Genomic DNA, 16,197 nt, shown 5'->3' with positions numbered 1-16,197 from the left:
TACAACTTAAATTTTTTTTTCTATATGCATTACAGTGTCTGAGAAGGGTTATATGGTACTTGACTTATTTCATAGAATGTTATGTTTAACAAAAGTTATTCATTTCCCTCAAAAAAGCCTCTTTTGGGATAGGCTAATGTGTACTTGACTGCAGAAATATTCTTTTATTTATTCTCAAGAGTTGTTCTCAAATACTATAAGATTAATACTATAAGAAGAATTAATATAAGATTAATACTATAAGATTAAATACCATAAAATTACTAATTTTATAGTTGTGGATATTGACTAGCATCTGTGGGAACAAATAATGTACTGACTTCAGTCTTTGGTCTGTCCTGTTAAAATTTTATATGTAATCTTAATAAAGATCAGATGGTCTTAAATGTAAGTGAAGATTTCATTCAATAGACAGATTCGACGAGATGTCATGTAATGTTAATTCTACGTTATTAAGATTCTGACCGAAAATTATAGGATGTGACAGCTGGAAAGGACCTTAGAGAGCTTCTCATATAAACTCATTATCTTAAAAGAGATCCAGAGAGGTAGAGTGACTTGTCCAAATTTATGCAGTGAATTAATGGATCCAAGGCTGAAAGCCACATCTCTTCATGCTTTTTCTAGTATTCCTCCATTGCTATGCAGTGGTTCTATATGAAACTTCTTGAATAGAGACAAGGAATGGATTAAAATTAACTTAGGGCATTTGGTGAATGGAGAAGAGGAATGGATTAAAATTAACTTACAGCATTTGGTATAAGTTTGGTTGATGAGATAAAACTAAGACAAGGATGAGGTAAATAAATTGTGGGACCACTGGGATGAAGAGAGTGACTAGGCCCAGGCATGGTGGCTCATGCCTGTAATCCCAGCACTTTGAGAGGGCGAGGCAGGAGGATCACTTGAGGCCAGGGGTTCAAAACCAGCCTGGGCAGCATAGTGAGACCCCTGTCTCTACAAAATAATTTAAAATAGTCAGGTGTGGTGGTGTGAGCCTGTAGTCCTAGCTATTCAGAAAACCAAGGTAGGAGGATTGCTTGAATCCAGGAGTTCGAGGTTGCAAATTGTGATCACACCACTGCACTCCAACCTAGGCTACAGAGTAAGACCCTGCCTCAAAAAAAAAAAAAGAATGATTATTTTATTTTATTTCACTTTAATGTTTCTAAACAAGTGATTAAGAAGTTTAGTATGGCCATATGATCAAATATAAAGGACATATAAATTACTCGATGTTACAACTACCAAATGCTGAGCTCTTGAGAGATGGAGACAAGTTCCATCATTAATGGGAATAAGTATAATCCAACCTTTAAAGGAATGGAATGTGAAAATTAACACATAATTATAAATCAACAACTAATCATAAACATAAAAAAACTGTGCTTGTTTTTGCTTATAATTTTATGTCAATCCTAGATTGATGTTATAATGAGAAGTGTCTTAGTCTACATGAAGATTCCTAACCTGATCAGTAATAATAGCTGTTATTACTTATCATTCAATATGTGGCAGGCAATCTGGTACCATATACAATATCTCATTTATTTTAATTTTTAAAATGAAAAAGCCATGAGATAGAAAACTTATGGAACCTGTTCAAAGTTACAGTTTGAGATTGTAAATATTGGCTTAGAATCCTGGCATTCTCACTCTAGAATTCTTATATTTAATTGCATCCTCATACCAAATGTTGATATTCCACCCTCTGGTGGTTAGGAGGTGCCACTGCAGCTGCAGTCATTCCAGGAGAATGCTTTCAAGTCCAGGAGAGACCAGGGAATTGTTCACCCCTTTAGCAGCAAGAGTATCCAGTTACTGTATGCAATTAGGTAACCAGTTCTATCTATTTCTCAAGAATACCAGCAGATAAACTACATAATCATAATTTTTCAAATTCTTACAAAGCTAATACTTAGTTTTTAGTAGGCTGCATGTAAACAATTCCAAGGTGACCAGTTGTCCTAGCCTATGTCATTCCATAGTAATAAACCAGGTAACTCCCTCTATAAATCCAGCAACAACCAAAATCTGCGTTTACTCACTGAATCAAAATTATATACTGAAACACTTATTAATTTGGCACTCACTTAACTAAAATGTGCAAATGCCTCATTCCAAAGAGAAAATAACTCATGGAGTGACCTTATTCACAAATGACAGACTTAACATCACCATATGAAATTTGAAGGGACTGCCCAAGTTCTCACTAATTGGCTGCACATTGTGAAATTAATAAGAAGGCTGCTGGCTGGAGACAGTTCTGTAAATTCCAGCCTGTATGATGTCCTGCCTATGCCTACACAATTTGGCAAGAGGACTCTGTGTTGGCATTGAGAACTGGCTCCCATTTTCATGGTAAAAACATACCTACATGGCCAGGCACAGTGGCTCAAGCCTGTAATCCCAGCACTTTTGGAGTCCATGGTGGGAGGATCAGCTGAGGTCAGGAGTTCAAGATGAGCCGGGCCAACATGGTGAAACCCCGTCTCTACTAAAAATACAAAAATTAGCCAGGTGTGGTGGCGCACACCCATAATCCTAGCTACTTGGGAGGCTGAGGCAGGAGAATGGCTTGAACCCAGGAGATGGAGGTTGCAGTGAGCCAAGATCACACCACTGTACTCCAGCCTGGGTGACAGAGCAAGACTCCGTCTAGAAAAAAAAAAGAAAACCTACAAATAAACATGATTTTGAAATAATTGAATCAGTTTGTGCCATGGTAATAAGTAGCTTTCTTAATGATTGTGTTCTTATTAAACAAAGGGGTAGCTGAAAGATAGGCATAGTTTTTAAATTTGTTTTTCTTTGAGCTCAATACTCTTGTCAATTCTTAGAAATCTTGGACATGTCAAAATTTCAAAACTATATTTCTTCAGATGCTTAGTTATAATTAAATTTTTATTTAGCACCTTCTATTTATGAATTTTTGAAGATATACTTATGGGAATCTCATGATATGGCAACAAGACACCATGCTCAGTGTTGGGTGTATGGAAGTGAGGAAGATACACATGCTTCTCCTCTTCATGGAATTCACAATTAGTGGCAAAGGCACAAAAGAGAAATAAATAAAATCATGAGTTAAGATGAGTTTTAAAAAGGAAAAAATATGAGACCCTGATAATGGAATTTTTTCATACAGGATGATAGAGAGACATTCTAAGAAGTAACTCTTAAGCTAAGACACAAAAGATGAGAACTATAGATAAAGTGGGAGAAGGCAATGGAGGGATGAAACAGACAGGCAGCTGCGTATGCAAAGTTTGGGGGCAAGGAAAGGTTTAGTGTGCCAAGCAGCTGCATAAGGCCTGTGAGGATGAAGCACGTTGGGCAGAGTGACATGACAAGAGTTAGACTTAGAAAAATAGGGCCGGGCATGGTGGCTCACGCCTGTAATCCCAGCACTTTGGGAGGCCAAGACGGGAAGATCACCTGAAGTCCGGAGTTCGAGACCAGCCTGGCCAACATGATGAAACCCCCATCTCTATTAAAAATACAAAAATTAGCTGGGCGTGGCAGTGGGCACATGTAATCCCAGCTACTCAGGAGGCTGAGGCAGGAGAATCGCTTGAACCCAGGAGGTGGAGGTTGCAGTGACCTGAGACCATGCCATTGCACTCCAGCCTGGGCAAAAAGAGTGAAACTCTGTCAAAAAAAAAAAAAAAAAAGAGAAAGAAAAGAAAGGGAAGGAAGGAAGGAAGGAAGGAAGGAAGGAAGGAAGGAAGGAAGAAAGGCCATGGCCAGGTCTGATAAGATGTTGTAGGGAAGGCTAAAGGAAAAAGATCTTACTGTAAGGACAATGAGAATCCTTTTGGTATCTTTAAGCAAGAAAGTCACAAGCTATAATGAAGCCTCCGTGCAATAATAAATACATATATGTGTAAGAATTAAATGGGTGGCTGTAGGGTTCATGTGGAGGGCAAAGTGAGATCTTTAAACATACAAGTGTGGTTATTCAAAATTATAAATGACTTGCATGTGTTACAAAGGTATTGTATACAAGATAAGTGTGCAGCCTATAAAAGTATTCAGATGTGCCCTTTTAAATTTATAATATCCTCAGTCTTTCAAGGAAGTGTTTGCATAAGAATTACTGAGAAGTGCTGAATGTTCTTGGGCTTATGCAGACCTTAGAAAGGGAGTCTAGATAGTGCACTAAGACTATACTTCTATTTTATTGTCATTAGCTGAGCCAAGTATATTATAGAATATGTTATAGAAATTGTCCTGGTCAGTTCTGTGCCATGAGTATGAAACTATGCTAAGAACGGTGTCCTAATGCAATAAACACAGGAGCTGATCATTTGTCTGCAGTCAATAAAAACACAGAATAAAGATGAAAAACATCCGAAGAAGGTTTGTTATAAAGGAAAATAACCTTTGAGAAGCACAAACACAAGTAAACACACCACTTTGTCAAGTATAGAAAAAAGGAATTAAATCCATTAGTAATTCAGAAAAGGAAGAAATAAGTCCTAAATTGGAAGATGGGGGAAGACTTCAGGAAAAGGAAGCATTTAAACTTGTCTTTCAAGGAGATTAGGGAAACGAAATGTTAGGCAAAAGACAAGTATTTATTGGGCAATGGCCACACTCAGTACTTTGCATGAACACTGAGAAGGAATGTGATCACAAAGTCCTCTCACATTCTGGTCCACTGGAGAGAACAATATCTGAGTGGAATGAGATTGGGCTCAACCTGGATCCAATTCGAACTTTAAATGTCTTGAACATCAAACTACCACATTCTGCTACATTGGCAGCTATCAAAACCAGTGCTAAATGTTAATCAGTATTCAATTGGCCACTGCCTCATGCATTGCTCGTTGTCCACTTACCAATGTGCAGGGTCATGGTGGCAAAAAAACAAAAAAACAAAAAAACAACAACATGTTAGCTTGGGTGAACAGGTTTAGACTCTTATTTGACCAACCCCACCTTGAATGAGTCATCTTTGGAGCTAACATAAAAGCCATTTTGAAGATTCAAAATGGACTTACATCTTTGTTAATAAGACATCATCTTCATGTATAACCAAAGTGCTAATGAGATGTTATCCTTCAAATTAGTTTAAGCAATGAATTGCAAAGAAGTCTTGAGAAAAAGCCAACACCCAGGTTTCTGAATATATAATCGCCCCACCAAAGAATTTAATTTTCAAACTCAGCATGTTGAGTCCTTATGACCATCTTTAATTAAGGATTTTAGCAGTATCCCTCATAGCCACTGCCATTCACTCAGGAGCTTTGACAAAGCCCCACCACTCTCTGCCATCACACATGGCACTAATCCTATAAGCTTTGAAGATGGATTGTGTTTGCCCAGCAGCTTCCATAGCAGAACCTGGCTCCTCGACAACTTTCAAGAAACCTGCAATGAAACCACCAGCTGCCAAATGACCGATTGTGAACAGGACTTATTCACAGACGATAGCTGTGTGCAAAGTAACTGCCTCCCCGGAGTTGTCCAAACTACTTACTCCAATTCCAGGCCCTGCGAAAGGACAGCGTGCCAATCAGAAAGTTCTTCAGCAGGGCTGGCTTGTGTTTCTCAGCCTTGCCAATCAGAAAGCACTCAGCAGATGGGTTTTGTAGCCCAGAGCTGCCAACCTGCAAGCCTCAAGGGAAACAGTTGCCCACCCAAGACTTCTGAGTCTAAAAATTTCCAAACTCTGGAATGTGCATCTAGCCAATGTCAGTCTCAGAACCCTGAATCCAGTTCCTGTAGACCTCTGGCCAGTGTTGCACCTGAGCCACAACTCCTGGAATCTTCTTCCAGCACTTATGAACCAACTTGCTGTGTTACTGGTGGTTTTCAATTGCCTAGTAAGTGAAGATCTGTAGGGGAGATGGCATATATTCTCATTTGCATGAGTTTATTTTTGAGATACTTAGATATTTTGTATTTCTTTAAATACAAAATGTTGTGTGTGTGTTTGTTAGTAAATGAACATGTCTTATTTTACTACTGTCTCCAAAGACAAGATTTTTTTTCTTGTTCTTTTGGGTATGTCTAGTGGTAATCTGGGGTTGGAAAGCATGCTAGCTATTTTAGAGCAGTAGGATACGATTTGTTATTAAACAACAAGAGCTGTAGCCAGGAAATAACATGAATACTTAAAGGAAACATCACACTTTACCTGCGAGTTGTTTTCTTTGGAAATACTTAGCATTGGATCTGGCTTATTAAGTAATGTGCTACTAGTCTCAGAAATTCATAAAATATTGGAACTAAACCTAAAAGCCTACCTAGTCCTGTGAATTATGATAGGTTGCCCAAATAGTTAATAACATCAGAACCACAACTAAAATCCAGGCCTACTCACTGGCCATCTGTTATTTTAGCCATTGAATCACAACATTCTCAAATTAACTATAAGATTAAGTCTATTGTTCGAATAGAGCAAGGTAATTTTGAATTTCACCTCCATGATCTTTATAACCACGTAGCAACCAGAAACCTTTAAATAGAATGAACTGAAGTTTAGCATCTTCATTTTGTTCCCATTGTTTTTTTGGTTGTTTGTTTTTTTCCTGTTTTCATTATTTCTTAAGTATTTTTTGAGTTTGGAAAATATTTTTTGTATTAAATAAATTTGCTTCGTTTGGAAGCAAAATTTGGACTTGTCACACTATTATTTTTATTCAATCCTTTTGCAGGTGTTATGTTACAGGCTTTTTGTTTGTTTGTTACCTAATGAAAATAGTATAAATATTTAGAAGAAAAGAGAACATATCCTCTTGTTATAATTTTTATAGTGTGAACCAGAAAAGAATAACTCATGGTGGTAGTCAACAGAAGATGGAAAATACACTCATATGAACATCATAAGACCATAGAGTCAGATGTTTGAAATTGATTAATTTTGTTTAGGTAGCTTAGCTATTCTGAAACTTTTGGTGGGTTCTTAAATTGATCTCTCAATTTTTTTTTTTTTTTGAGACAGAGTCTCGCTATGTCACCCAAGCTGGAGTGCAGTGCCACAATCTCGGCTCACTGCAAGCTCTGCCTCCTGGGTTCACGCCATTCTCCTGCCTCAGCCTCCCGAGTAGCTGGGACTACATGTGCCTGCCACCACGCCCGGCTAATTTTTTGTATTTTTAGTAGAAACGGGTTTCACCATGTTAGCCAGGATGGTCTCAATCTCCTGACCTCGTGATCCGCCTGCCTCGGCCTCCCAAAGTGCTGGGATTACAGGCGTGAGCCACCGCGCCTGGCCTTGGATCTCACATTTTTTCAGGGCAAAATAAGGTAGTGGTAGAGAGCATGAACTCTGAATATGGATTTCCTTGAGTTGGAATCTTAGCTTTGCTTAGTGACGGCTGTTTAAATTCCAACTGTGTGACTGTGTGCAAGTTATTTAACCACCTCAGTTTCTTCAACTTCAAAAGTGAAGGATAATAATAGGGCTACTGTGAGCCTTAATAAGTTAATAAATTGAAAGTGTAAGGCTTAAAAAATTACCACGTATATAGCAGATTTAGCAACTCAGCTACCTCAGAGAATTAGTATGGAGGAGGTAGTGGGGATTTGTAAATAAACCCAGAAATCTGTGACAGATTAGGAAAGCGAGTCATCCAACAAAAGACAGATTAGCTGTTTTGTATTGTGGAAGATGCAGGCAGCATCATCTACTAAGGGAGAAAATTAAGAAACTCAAACCCTGTCTAGTTGAAGTAAATTGGCAAGTATCTCTGAATCTCTGGCAAACCTAATGCTACTGACAATTTACCAGTTAGTTCTGTGGGTGGGTGCCATGGTAATTCTATGTATCAACATGACTGAGCCAAGGGCTGCCCAGATTAAGCATTATTTCTGAGTGTGTCTATGAGAGTTTTCATGGGAGATAAGCATTTAAATCAGTGTGCTCAGTAGATGGCCCTTCCAGTGTGGATGGGAATCGTTCAGTCCATTGAGGGCCTAAATAAAACAAATGGTCAGGGAAGGAGAAATGTGCCCGTTTATGTTTCCTGCAAGCCTACTTGAGCAGAGACATTGGGTTTCTCCTGCCCTTGGACTGAATTTATGCCATTGGCTCCCCTGGTTCTCAGATCTTCATGTTTGGACTGGAATTATATCACTGGTTTCCTTGAGTTTCCAGGTTGCAGGTGACACATCATGAGATTTCTTAGCCTCCATAATTGTGTGAGCCAATCCTTCATGATAAATCAATCACTCTCTCTCTTCATACACACACACACACACACGCGTATATATACACACACATATATACAGTGAGATAAATATATTATATATAGTCTATCATCTATCTAATCTATCTATCTAATCTATCTATCTATCTATCTATCTATCTATCTATCTATCTATCATCTATCATCTATCTATTTTATTGGTTCTGTTTCTCTATGTAGCCCTGAATAATACAGTGGGCTAGACACAGGCCATCTCAAAGAGGAAGATTTAAGCCTAAAATCTCTAAACCACCACTTACACAGGTGCTCTGTAGAGGGACAGGATTGACGGAAGTCTGAGAGAGGCCAAACACTATTCAATACCATCAATAGTACTCAGAGCCTTTGGCAGCCTCAATAGCAGAACATCCCTGAAGCAAACAGCATTGACATAAGGCTTCCGTCCACAGCACTGATGGCAGTAACACAGCATTGGCAACAGTAAAGACAGAATTTATCTCGTGGCAGCTTCTCAGGATTCTAGTCACAGCCAATCATGTGAACATAGATCAAGTTCATTCACAATGAGGATTTTTACTAATGCAATGCCAACTGGGTTGCCCAGAAAAAGCTCAATTCATTTGGGCCACTGTTTCTAAAGACAAGAGGGAAAACCTACCCATTCCATGTGCCTTCCAATTATATATTATTTTACTGGGTGTAGCTTGCTGAGAAAACAGGACTTTGGCGAAAACTGGCTATGTGTGGTGTGTGTTGTGGAGCAGGGGAATGCTGGGAAAGAGGGACATGATGTTTAGTTTCACTTTCCCATCTACTCTGTTCATCATTCTAGACATTCGCTTTCCAGGCTGAACTTGACCACTGCTCGAAGGAGAAGCTAGCTGAAGAAGGGGCCAGTATTTAATCTAACTCAACATGGAGCATATTAGAGCTCCTCATAGAGAGAAATTATGTGGACTCAGGTACAAAAAGACTTCTGATATTGGAATATGGAATGCCATAATTATATAAACCTTGGTAGGAAATTTAGTGTAAGGAAAAGGACATGAGTCTTATAATATGACTAGATCTTACTCAATTCCAAATTCTGTCTATTAAAAGCTATGTGCTCTGGGATGAATTAACATTCTTTTTTTTTTTTTTTTTTTTTTTTTTTTTTGTCAGAGTCTCACTTTGCTGCCCAGGCTGGAGGGCAGTAGTGCAGTGTTGGCTCACTGCAAACTCTGCCTCCCGGGTTCAAGCGATTCCAATGCCTCAGCCTCCCAAGTAGCTGGGATTACAGGTGCATGCCACAACACCTGGCTAATTTTTGTACTTTTTGTAGAGATGGGGTTTCATCATGCTGGGCAGGCTGGTCTCAAACTTCTGACATCAAGTGATCCACCTGCTTCAGCCTTCCAAAATGCTGGGATTACAGGCGTGAGCCACTGCACCTGGTCCAGATTAACATTTCTGAGACTTGGTTCCATTATTGTAAAATGGAGATAATAATATTAAAGTCATCGGATGATGATGACAACTAAATGGCATGATTCCAATTAAATGCTTAGTGGAGTGTTTGGCACATAATAAGAGCACAATATATGCTAGGTATCATTTGATACTTCATCTGATATTTTTCTCTTGAGCCTCAATTTCAGTTTGTTTTTATGATTGTCTATAATGCATTTGAATCCAGGGCAGAGACCAAGAAAATCATTTCATTCCATGTGAAAAGGATGTAAGCAGTATGGGACATAACCAGGATATTCCATTCAGGACTCATTTTTAAGCAATGTCAAAACATACCGGTGGGTATATGCATGCTACAGAGCATTCTTCATAGACCAAGGGACTTCTGCTTGCCTAAAAAGAATGGTAGGATTTGTGCATTGGTATCCTGAACACTTCAAGACATTGGTAGTTTAACCACATGTTTTTCTCTTAGAAGTAAAGCATAATGACTACCAAGAATGTCTTCTTGCCTGTATAGTGCTGGGTCAAGAGCCATAAAATAGCTCTTATTAATTGGGTGCTTATTATTTACCTAACACTTTGTACATATTTTATCATTTTAAACTCAAATAACCCAATGGTATAAGTAACATTAGTAAATCCCCCTTTTTCCAGTGAGGACAAAGGCACAAATTTGTTCTGTGGAGGACAAGACTTTGCTTTGTGTTAGATGAGAATTACTCATATCTTTCTTTAAGCCTCGATATCCTTCCCTAGTTCTACTTTCTCTTTCTACTTTCAAGAGTCCTACTTACTCCCTACTCTGTAATTTAAGTAGCTTTTCCAATACAGGAAGTAAATGGTGGAACGAGGGTTTTAACCCATGAATCTTCAAAGTTTGAGTATAACCCTTTAATATTTTAATTATGCTTTACTTATATTATACTTCCAGTCATTAGAGTAGCTTCAAATGTGGAAGAAATATCTGTGCTATGTGGAGGACTGATACAAATAATTTAACTAAAAATGATTGGTCGGGTTATATTGTATTGTTGTGAGACTGCAGAGGAAACACCCAGAGAACTGAGTATTGTTGACTGGATGGCTCATTTGTAACTCAAAAATAAATGCAATGAAGGAAATGAACATATTTTCATTAGAGTTTGTAAAATATTATGCACTTGAAATATCTTAGAAAAGAACAAATACTAACTTCAAGTCATGTGTAATCAATAGAGTCCAGATGCTAGGAAAAGGATTTAGATGGCATGGAGTCAGATTCAGCTACAATAGAACAATTATCATCTTAATGTTAGTACTTTCATTTTCCATATCCTTTAGTCCTTATTCTTTTTTAATTAAATAATATTTCTCTTGAAAATTTTGAGCTCATTGTAGACACTAATAGGATCAGACAGGACTTTGCTCCATGTTAGATGAGAATCACATATCTCTATTGAAGCCACAATATCCTTCCCTAGTTGTGCTTTCTGTTTTATTTCCAGGAGTCTTACTTACTTCCTCATTTGAAATTCTTTTACCTAGAGAGTTGTTCTAAACTCTTCCACTTGGACTCAAATAATAGTTGATTGAAAAAATAGTTAAGAAAGAAACAGCTAATATAATTAATAAATCATATTCTGGTTATATCAGAGATATGGCCTTGATGAAGTATAAAATGCATCATAGGTAGATAGGTGCAAATACACTAAACATCTAAAGCTGAATTTTGAAATAAAATACAAATCTTTTTATAGTTGCATAATAAGTTATTTGCCTGACTTTTTGTATAATTTCCTCTAGCTTTATGGAAACAAAGTCACTGATGGCATTCAAAGAGAGTTGTCCCTTGGATCCCAGAGGCAAAACTAATGTAGTTGTATCCAAACTTAAGAACAAAGAAATGTTGAGGGTAAATTTCAGAAAATAGTTAAGTCAATTTCTATTCTTCCATTACTCAATGGTACTGGGTCATTGGCCCTGAAGGGTTTAGTAACTACTAATTGACAAAGATAATGAGAAAAGGAGGCTGAAAATCAAAGAGAAAGCTAAGAATAGCATCGCCCTTATTATTGCAGTGCCTTGTCACTATTACTTTATGGACAGTTGCATGCTCCTTATTTAAATTGACTGTGCAGAGTGAAACACCTGGATTAAAAAGCCCTCTTTCACAATAAACTGTGTCAAAACTTAGAGTTATTAGCCATTGTTCTTATCTCCCACTTGGCAGAAGCGAATTCACTTTCACACTCTGTTCCTAAGAATCTCAACATGCATTATTAGATTGGTTTCCTAACATACAAAGTACCTTCCTCTAGACCTCATATTTTATTAAATTAAACTGCAGGAGCAAGTACAATAAATAAATTTTAAATTTTAGCTCTGTTGATATTCACAAAGGTTTGTAGTGATTACAGGTGTACTTACCAGATTAAAGTTAGAAAATAGAAACAGGCTTCGGTGTGGCTCTTTCATTTTTCAAGTCTATATTTATTCAGCAGGTTGCTTAAAGTGGGCCTGCTCCCACATTCCCATCTCCCTGAGGCTACAGCTGATGCTGGCTTGGTCCTCAGGAGTCTGGTTTAATTTCCAGCAGTGAATGATGGTGGAGATCAAACTACTGATCTTGAGAAGGTCCTGGATGGGCTTCTAATGCAAGATCAGCCTCCACGGCCCTGAGGCTACAAATGAAATGTTAGGCAATTAAAAAAAACAATATTCTACACTTTGAGCCATTGAGCTTTCCTTAGAGGACAAATATCAGCCCAAGCTGTGTTTTGCTCTGAAAGATGCCTAATCAGAGTTAAATGTTTCCCAAGCTTCCATCTGAGTGAAATGCTGTGGTCTTTGTATTTACGGCAAAGAGCAGTTGACCATTTTTGCATGGTTTCTTCTGAAGCTGCCTCATTTCTATCACAGTTATGTTTTCATAGAATCACGATCATGTCTAAAAGTGTAAGAGATCTTTAGTGATCTTTATTCTGCAGTTGAGCAAATACATCTGCTGAGGTTAAATGAGTTATTCAGTTTCACGTGGCTCATTACCAGCTGAGTCAGGGCTAGAACTCAAGGCTTGTGATGCTCATCCTAGTGCCCCACTGATTGTACCTCGAAGTATCTCTCATGAGAAGTTTATTAAAAATATTTAAACATATGAAGCACAATAATTTTAGTGAGTCCTCTATGTACCTTAAGGGCCATACTTAACACATATACAAGTCTTTATTCGGTCATAAATGTAACCTATCTTAAATTAATATTCCAGGTGTAGTAAATATTCATCTAGCCACAGCATTTTAAATATATTTTAATAAAACTTGAAATATTGTTTTTCTAGATGCATGGTTTGTTAAACAGTAAATAAGACCACAGTTCTCTTGCTTTAGAGATTCACTGAGTACTTTTTTCATGGTAATAGGTAATAGGTGGCCATTTTCCCTGACATCTAAATAATTGAGCTATGTTCATAACCACATTTGAAATAGTGAGTCAGAATAAAACCTATACTGAATGCTGGTAGTCATTACTAAAAAATTCTAGAAGTCACAGCAAAGAAGGAGAAATAGCACTAAGTAAGTGCGAGTACTTTATCTAGAATCTAAACTAAGGTCATCTTGTCTTTCAATAATTGCTCAGCTGAAAACCACAGCTGTCATTCCCTCAGGGGTTATTGCCATGGGGCTGTCATCCCCTCTAATAGCCCCCTTTTTCATGTGACCCTCAGAGATGTCCTCTGCTAAGCCAGGAGCAGCTATGGCAGAATCCAGCTCCTGAACTACTGCCAAGAAACCTGAGGGGATCCACCAGCTGCTGACAGCATGCCGCGTACCCAGCTCCAGTGAAACCACTCCCTGTGCTCCTCTGCTTGTGATGTGTCCAGAACCTGCCATACAATCAACCTCTGCCCTTTTCGTCCTAAGTCTTTACTTCCTTCCACCAAGCAATCTGCGATCAATGTTTTGGACTACATGGACAGCAGTGGCTGTCCCAGGATTCACTGGTCTTAGGTATTAACCCCTGGGCTGGCTCTTGCATCTCATTCATGATTGGGATTTAGCAGCTGCTGCCCCCTCATGCAGCACCTTCACTTGTTAACAAATGATGAGCTATATAATAAACAGCTTTTGCCCCTGACTTGCATACTGTGTATGTATACATATTGTATACCTATGCTTATTGCATACAAATACATCATATTGTATACATATTGCCATATCTATACATATTGTATACCTATACATATTATATACAATATGGAAGTCAGGGGCAAAAGCTGTTGCTTATATAGGTCATGGGGGTATTTTGAGTGCTCCCTCATAATTGCCAATTCCCAAATAAACTATCCAAACATTTCTATCTAGCATAGTTGGGTAAAATGGGCAGTCTCATGGAGGGCTATGTTATATGGCTGGATTGCTGTAAAAAAATATGTGACAGAGCTATTTATTGCTCTCCTATTCCATGAGAAGACTGTTTATTAACTAAACCGTGGTTCACATGTGTCCCTTTTCTTCGTCATTTTTTTCTTTTAATGCCTTATAAGCCATTAAGATATATTTTCACTATGGTATCAAGTTGCTTTCTTTATCTTCTAATAGCTTCAATTAATCTCTCCTAGTTATTACTGCATAAACTGCCCATAATTATTTCAATATTATTATGACTATATTATATTTTGACTAAAATGTCTGTGTCTTATTAAAAGATTGTCAAAGCAATAGAGTTGGTGATTATGATGACGTTGCAGTGCCACAATTTCAACTAGAAAACTGAAATCTGTGGAAGGGACATTGAGAACCGTGAAAAGTCAGAAATTTTATCCTATTTGTATGCTATTTGTATTTGTATTTTATCCTATTTGTATTTAACCCATCAGTTTTGGGAATGCAGGCAGAAGACATAAGAAGCCTAGGTTAGAGACAAAGACCTTTATCATTTATGGCAACAGCAGAAGCCAGAGTGTTAGCATTGACACCAGATCCCTGAGCTCCAGTTCCCATAGGGCGGGTTGACACCTGCATATGCAGCAAGTTGTTTCACAGGAGAGGAATGTTGAGTTGAGGAACCTTGGATCATAGACATAATGAAGAGTAAGCATGTTTGACATTTGACCCTGAGAGAAACACTATATCTATTTTCCAAGACTGTTTCTCTACAAACATGCTTGAAAAGTTAATTTAGAACAAAGGGAGCCAGTGACTCTGCACCGAAGACATGCAGAAATGCAAGAGACCCATGGGGATTATTTTCGCTGAAGCAATACCCAACTCTTATCTCTACACTGCACTGCTCCTGTTGAATTCTCCCATGAGAATGACATTCCACTGACCACTCCGATTAGTCTGACCAATAGAGGCTGCAACCAAATCTATTGAATATATCTCATATGTCATTCAGGTTAGAATACTATTACGAAGACTCCAAGTTGCATTCAGTGAGTGGAGGCGTCTACCTATGCTAAGTGCTCCAATAGCAAAATCATCAGTCACAGTGACCTGTAACTCAAAGAGACTCCAAAAGTACTAGCACTTCTATGCGTACAGATCTTCACAATCAGTGGAATCCCTTTTGTAATTTATGGAATGGGGTTATATAGTCATATAACACAAGCAAAAGTATAGTTTGCCCTCTGTATCTGTGGGTTCACCATCTGTGGATTCAACTAATCACAGATTGAAAATATTAAGGGAAACAAAGATGATTGCATATGTGTTGAACATATACAGACATTTTTCCTTATAATTAGTCCCTAGAAAATACATAATAACTATTTACATAGCACTTACATTGTATCAGCTATTATTAGTAATCTAGAAATGATTTAAAGTAGATGACAGCATCTGTGTGAATTAAATGCAAATACTATACCATTTTATAACAAGTACTTGAGTATCCATAAATTTTGGTATCTGCAGGGATTCTGGAACCAGTCCCCCAAGGATGCCAAGGGACAATTGTACATTAAACTGACCCAAAGGGCTCCACCTAGAAAGTCACATTATTTTTCCTTTCCATCTGTAATCTCTTCCAAGCCTCATTAGCTGTATTCAAGTATTTCGCTTTCACCTCCACTGGACTGAGTAAAATGGTAACTTGGACACCTGTATCCAAGAGAGCAACAAAAGTTTGAGTTCCTCTTTTTCTTGAAGTTCCTCAACATATCTGAATGAGTGTATACAGCTTCGGTCTCTCTTGGGGAAAGATAGACATTGTTCCTACCCTGAATTGTCTTTCTCCTTAAAGTGACTTATGTCAGGATAGAGAAGGAGGAAGAGGTGTGGAGAGACAGATAGCAGCTTAGCACCAGAAAGCAAGATGCTTTTACTTTTAGTCTTTGGCAGCAAGACATCTGCTAGGGGCTCGAACAAACAAACTTGTAATTTTTTAGTCCACCCAATGTTCTATATTAAGCAGTAACATAATCATTATTGACACAGTTTAATTAAGCCATGGAGCAACTGGACCAGCAGTTGCAGCCATGTTGTTTTCCTGCTGCAGACACAAAGTTTGTACCTTTTGGCTACGTGAGACTTCAGAGACATGTTTGTTAATCATGAGTATCTACTCCCCCATTATAAAGAAAAATGACTTGTCACAAACTAGA

The 16,197-nt window shown here is 38.0% G+C and overlaps 1 protein-coding gene across 1 annotated transcript; it reads left to right on the top strand.

The window, feature by feature from the left end:
* Nucleotides 1–5,200: 5,200 nt before the first annotated feature.
* Nucleotides 5,201–5,839, top strand: LOC100599235 (keratin-associated protein 27-1; the record flags this gene model as incomplete). The annotated part of the gene is made up of 1 exon (XM_003263836.3): nt 5,201–5,839. A coding segment is annotated over one exon (639 nt), but the record flags the coding sequence as incomplete, so codon positions are not given.
* Between the last annotated feature and the right edge of the window lie 10,358 nt (nt 5,840–16,197).

Source organism: Nomascus leucogenys, chromosome 25 (genome assembly GCF_006542625.1).
Source record: "Nomascus leucogenys isolate Asia chromosome 25, Asia_NLE_v1, whole genome shotgun sequence".
Taxonomy (NCBI): domain Eukaryota; kingdom Metazoa; phylum Chordata; class Mammalia; order Primates; family Hylobatidae; genus Nomascus; species Nomascus leucogenys.
This window is presented reverse-complemented; position numbering and strand designations above follow the sequence as displayed.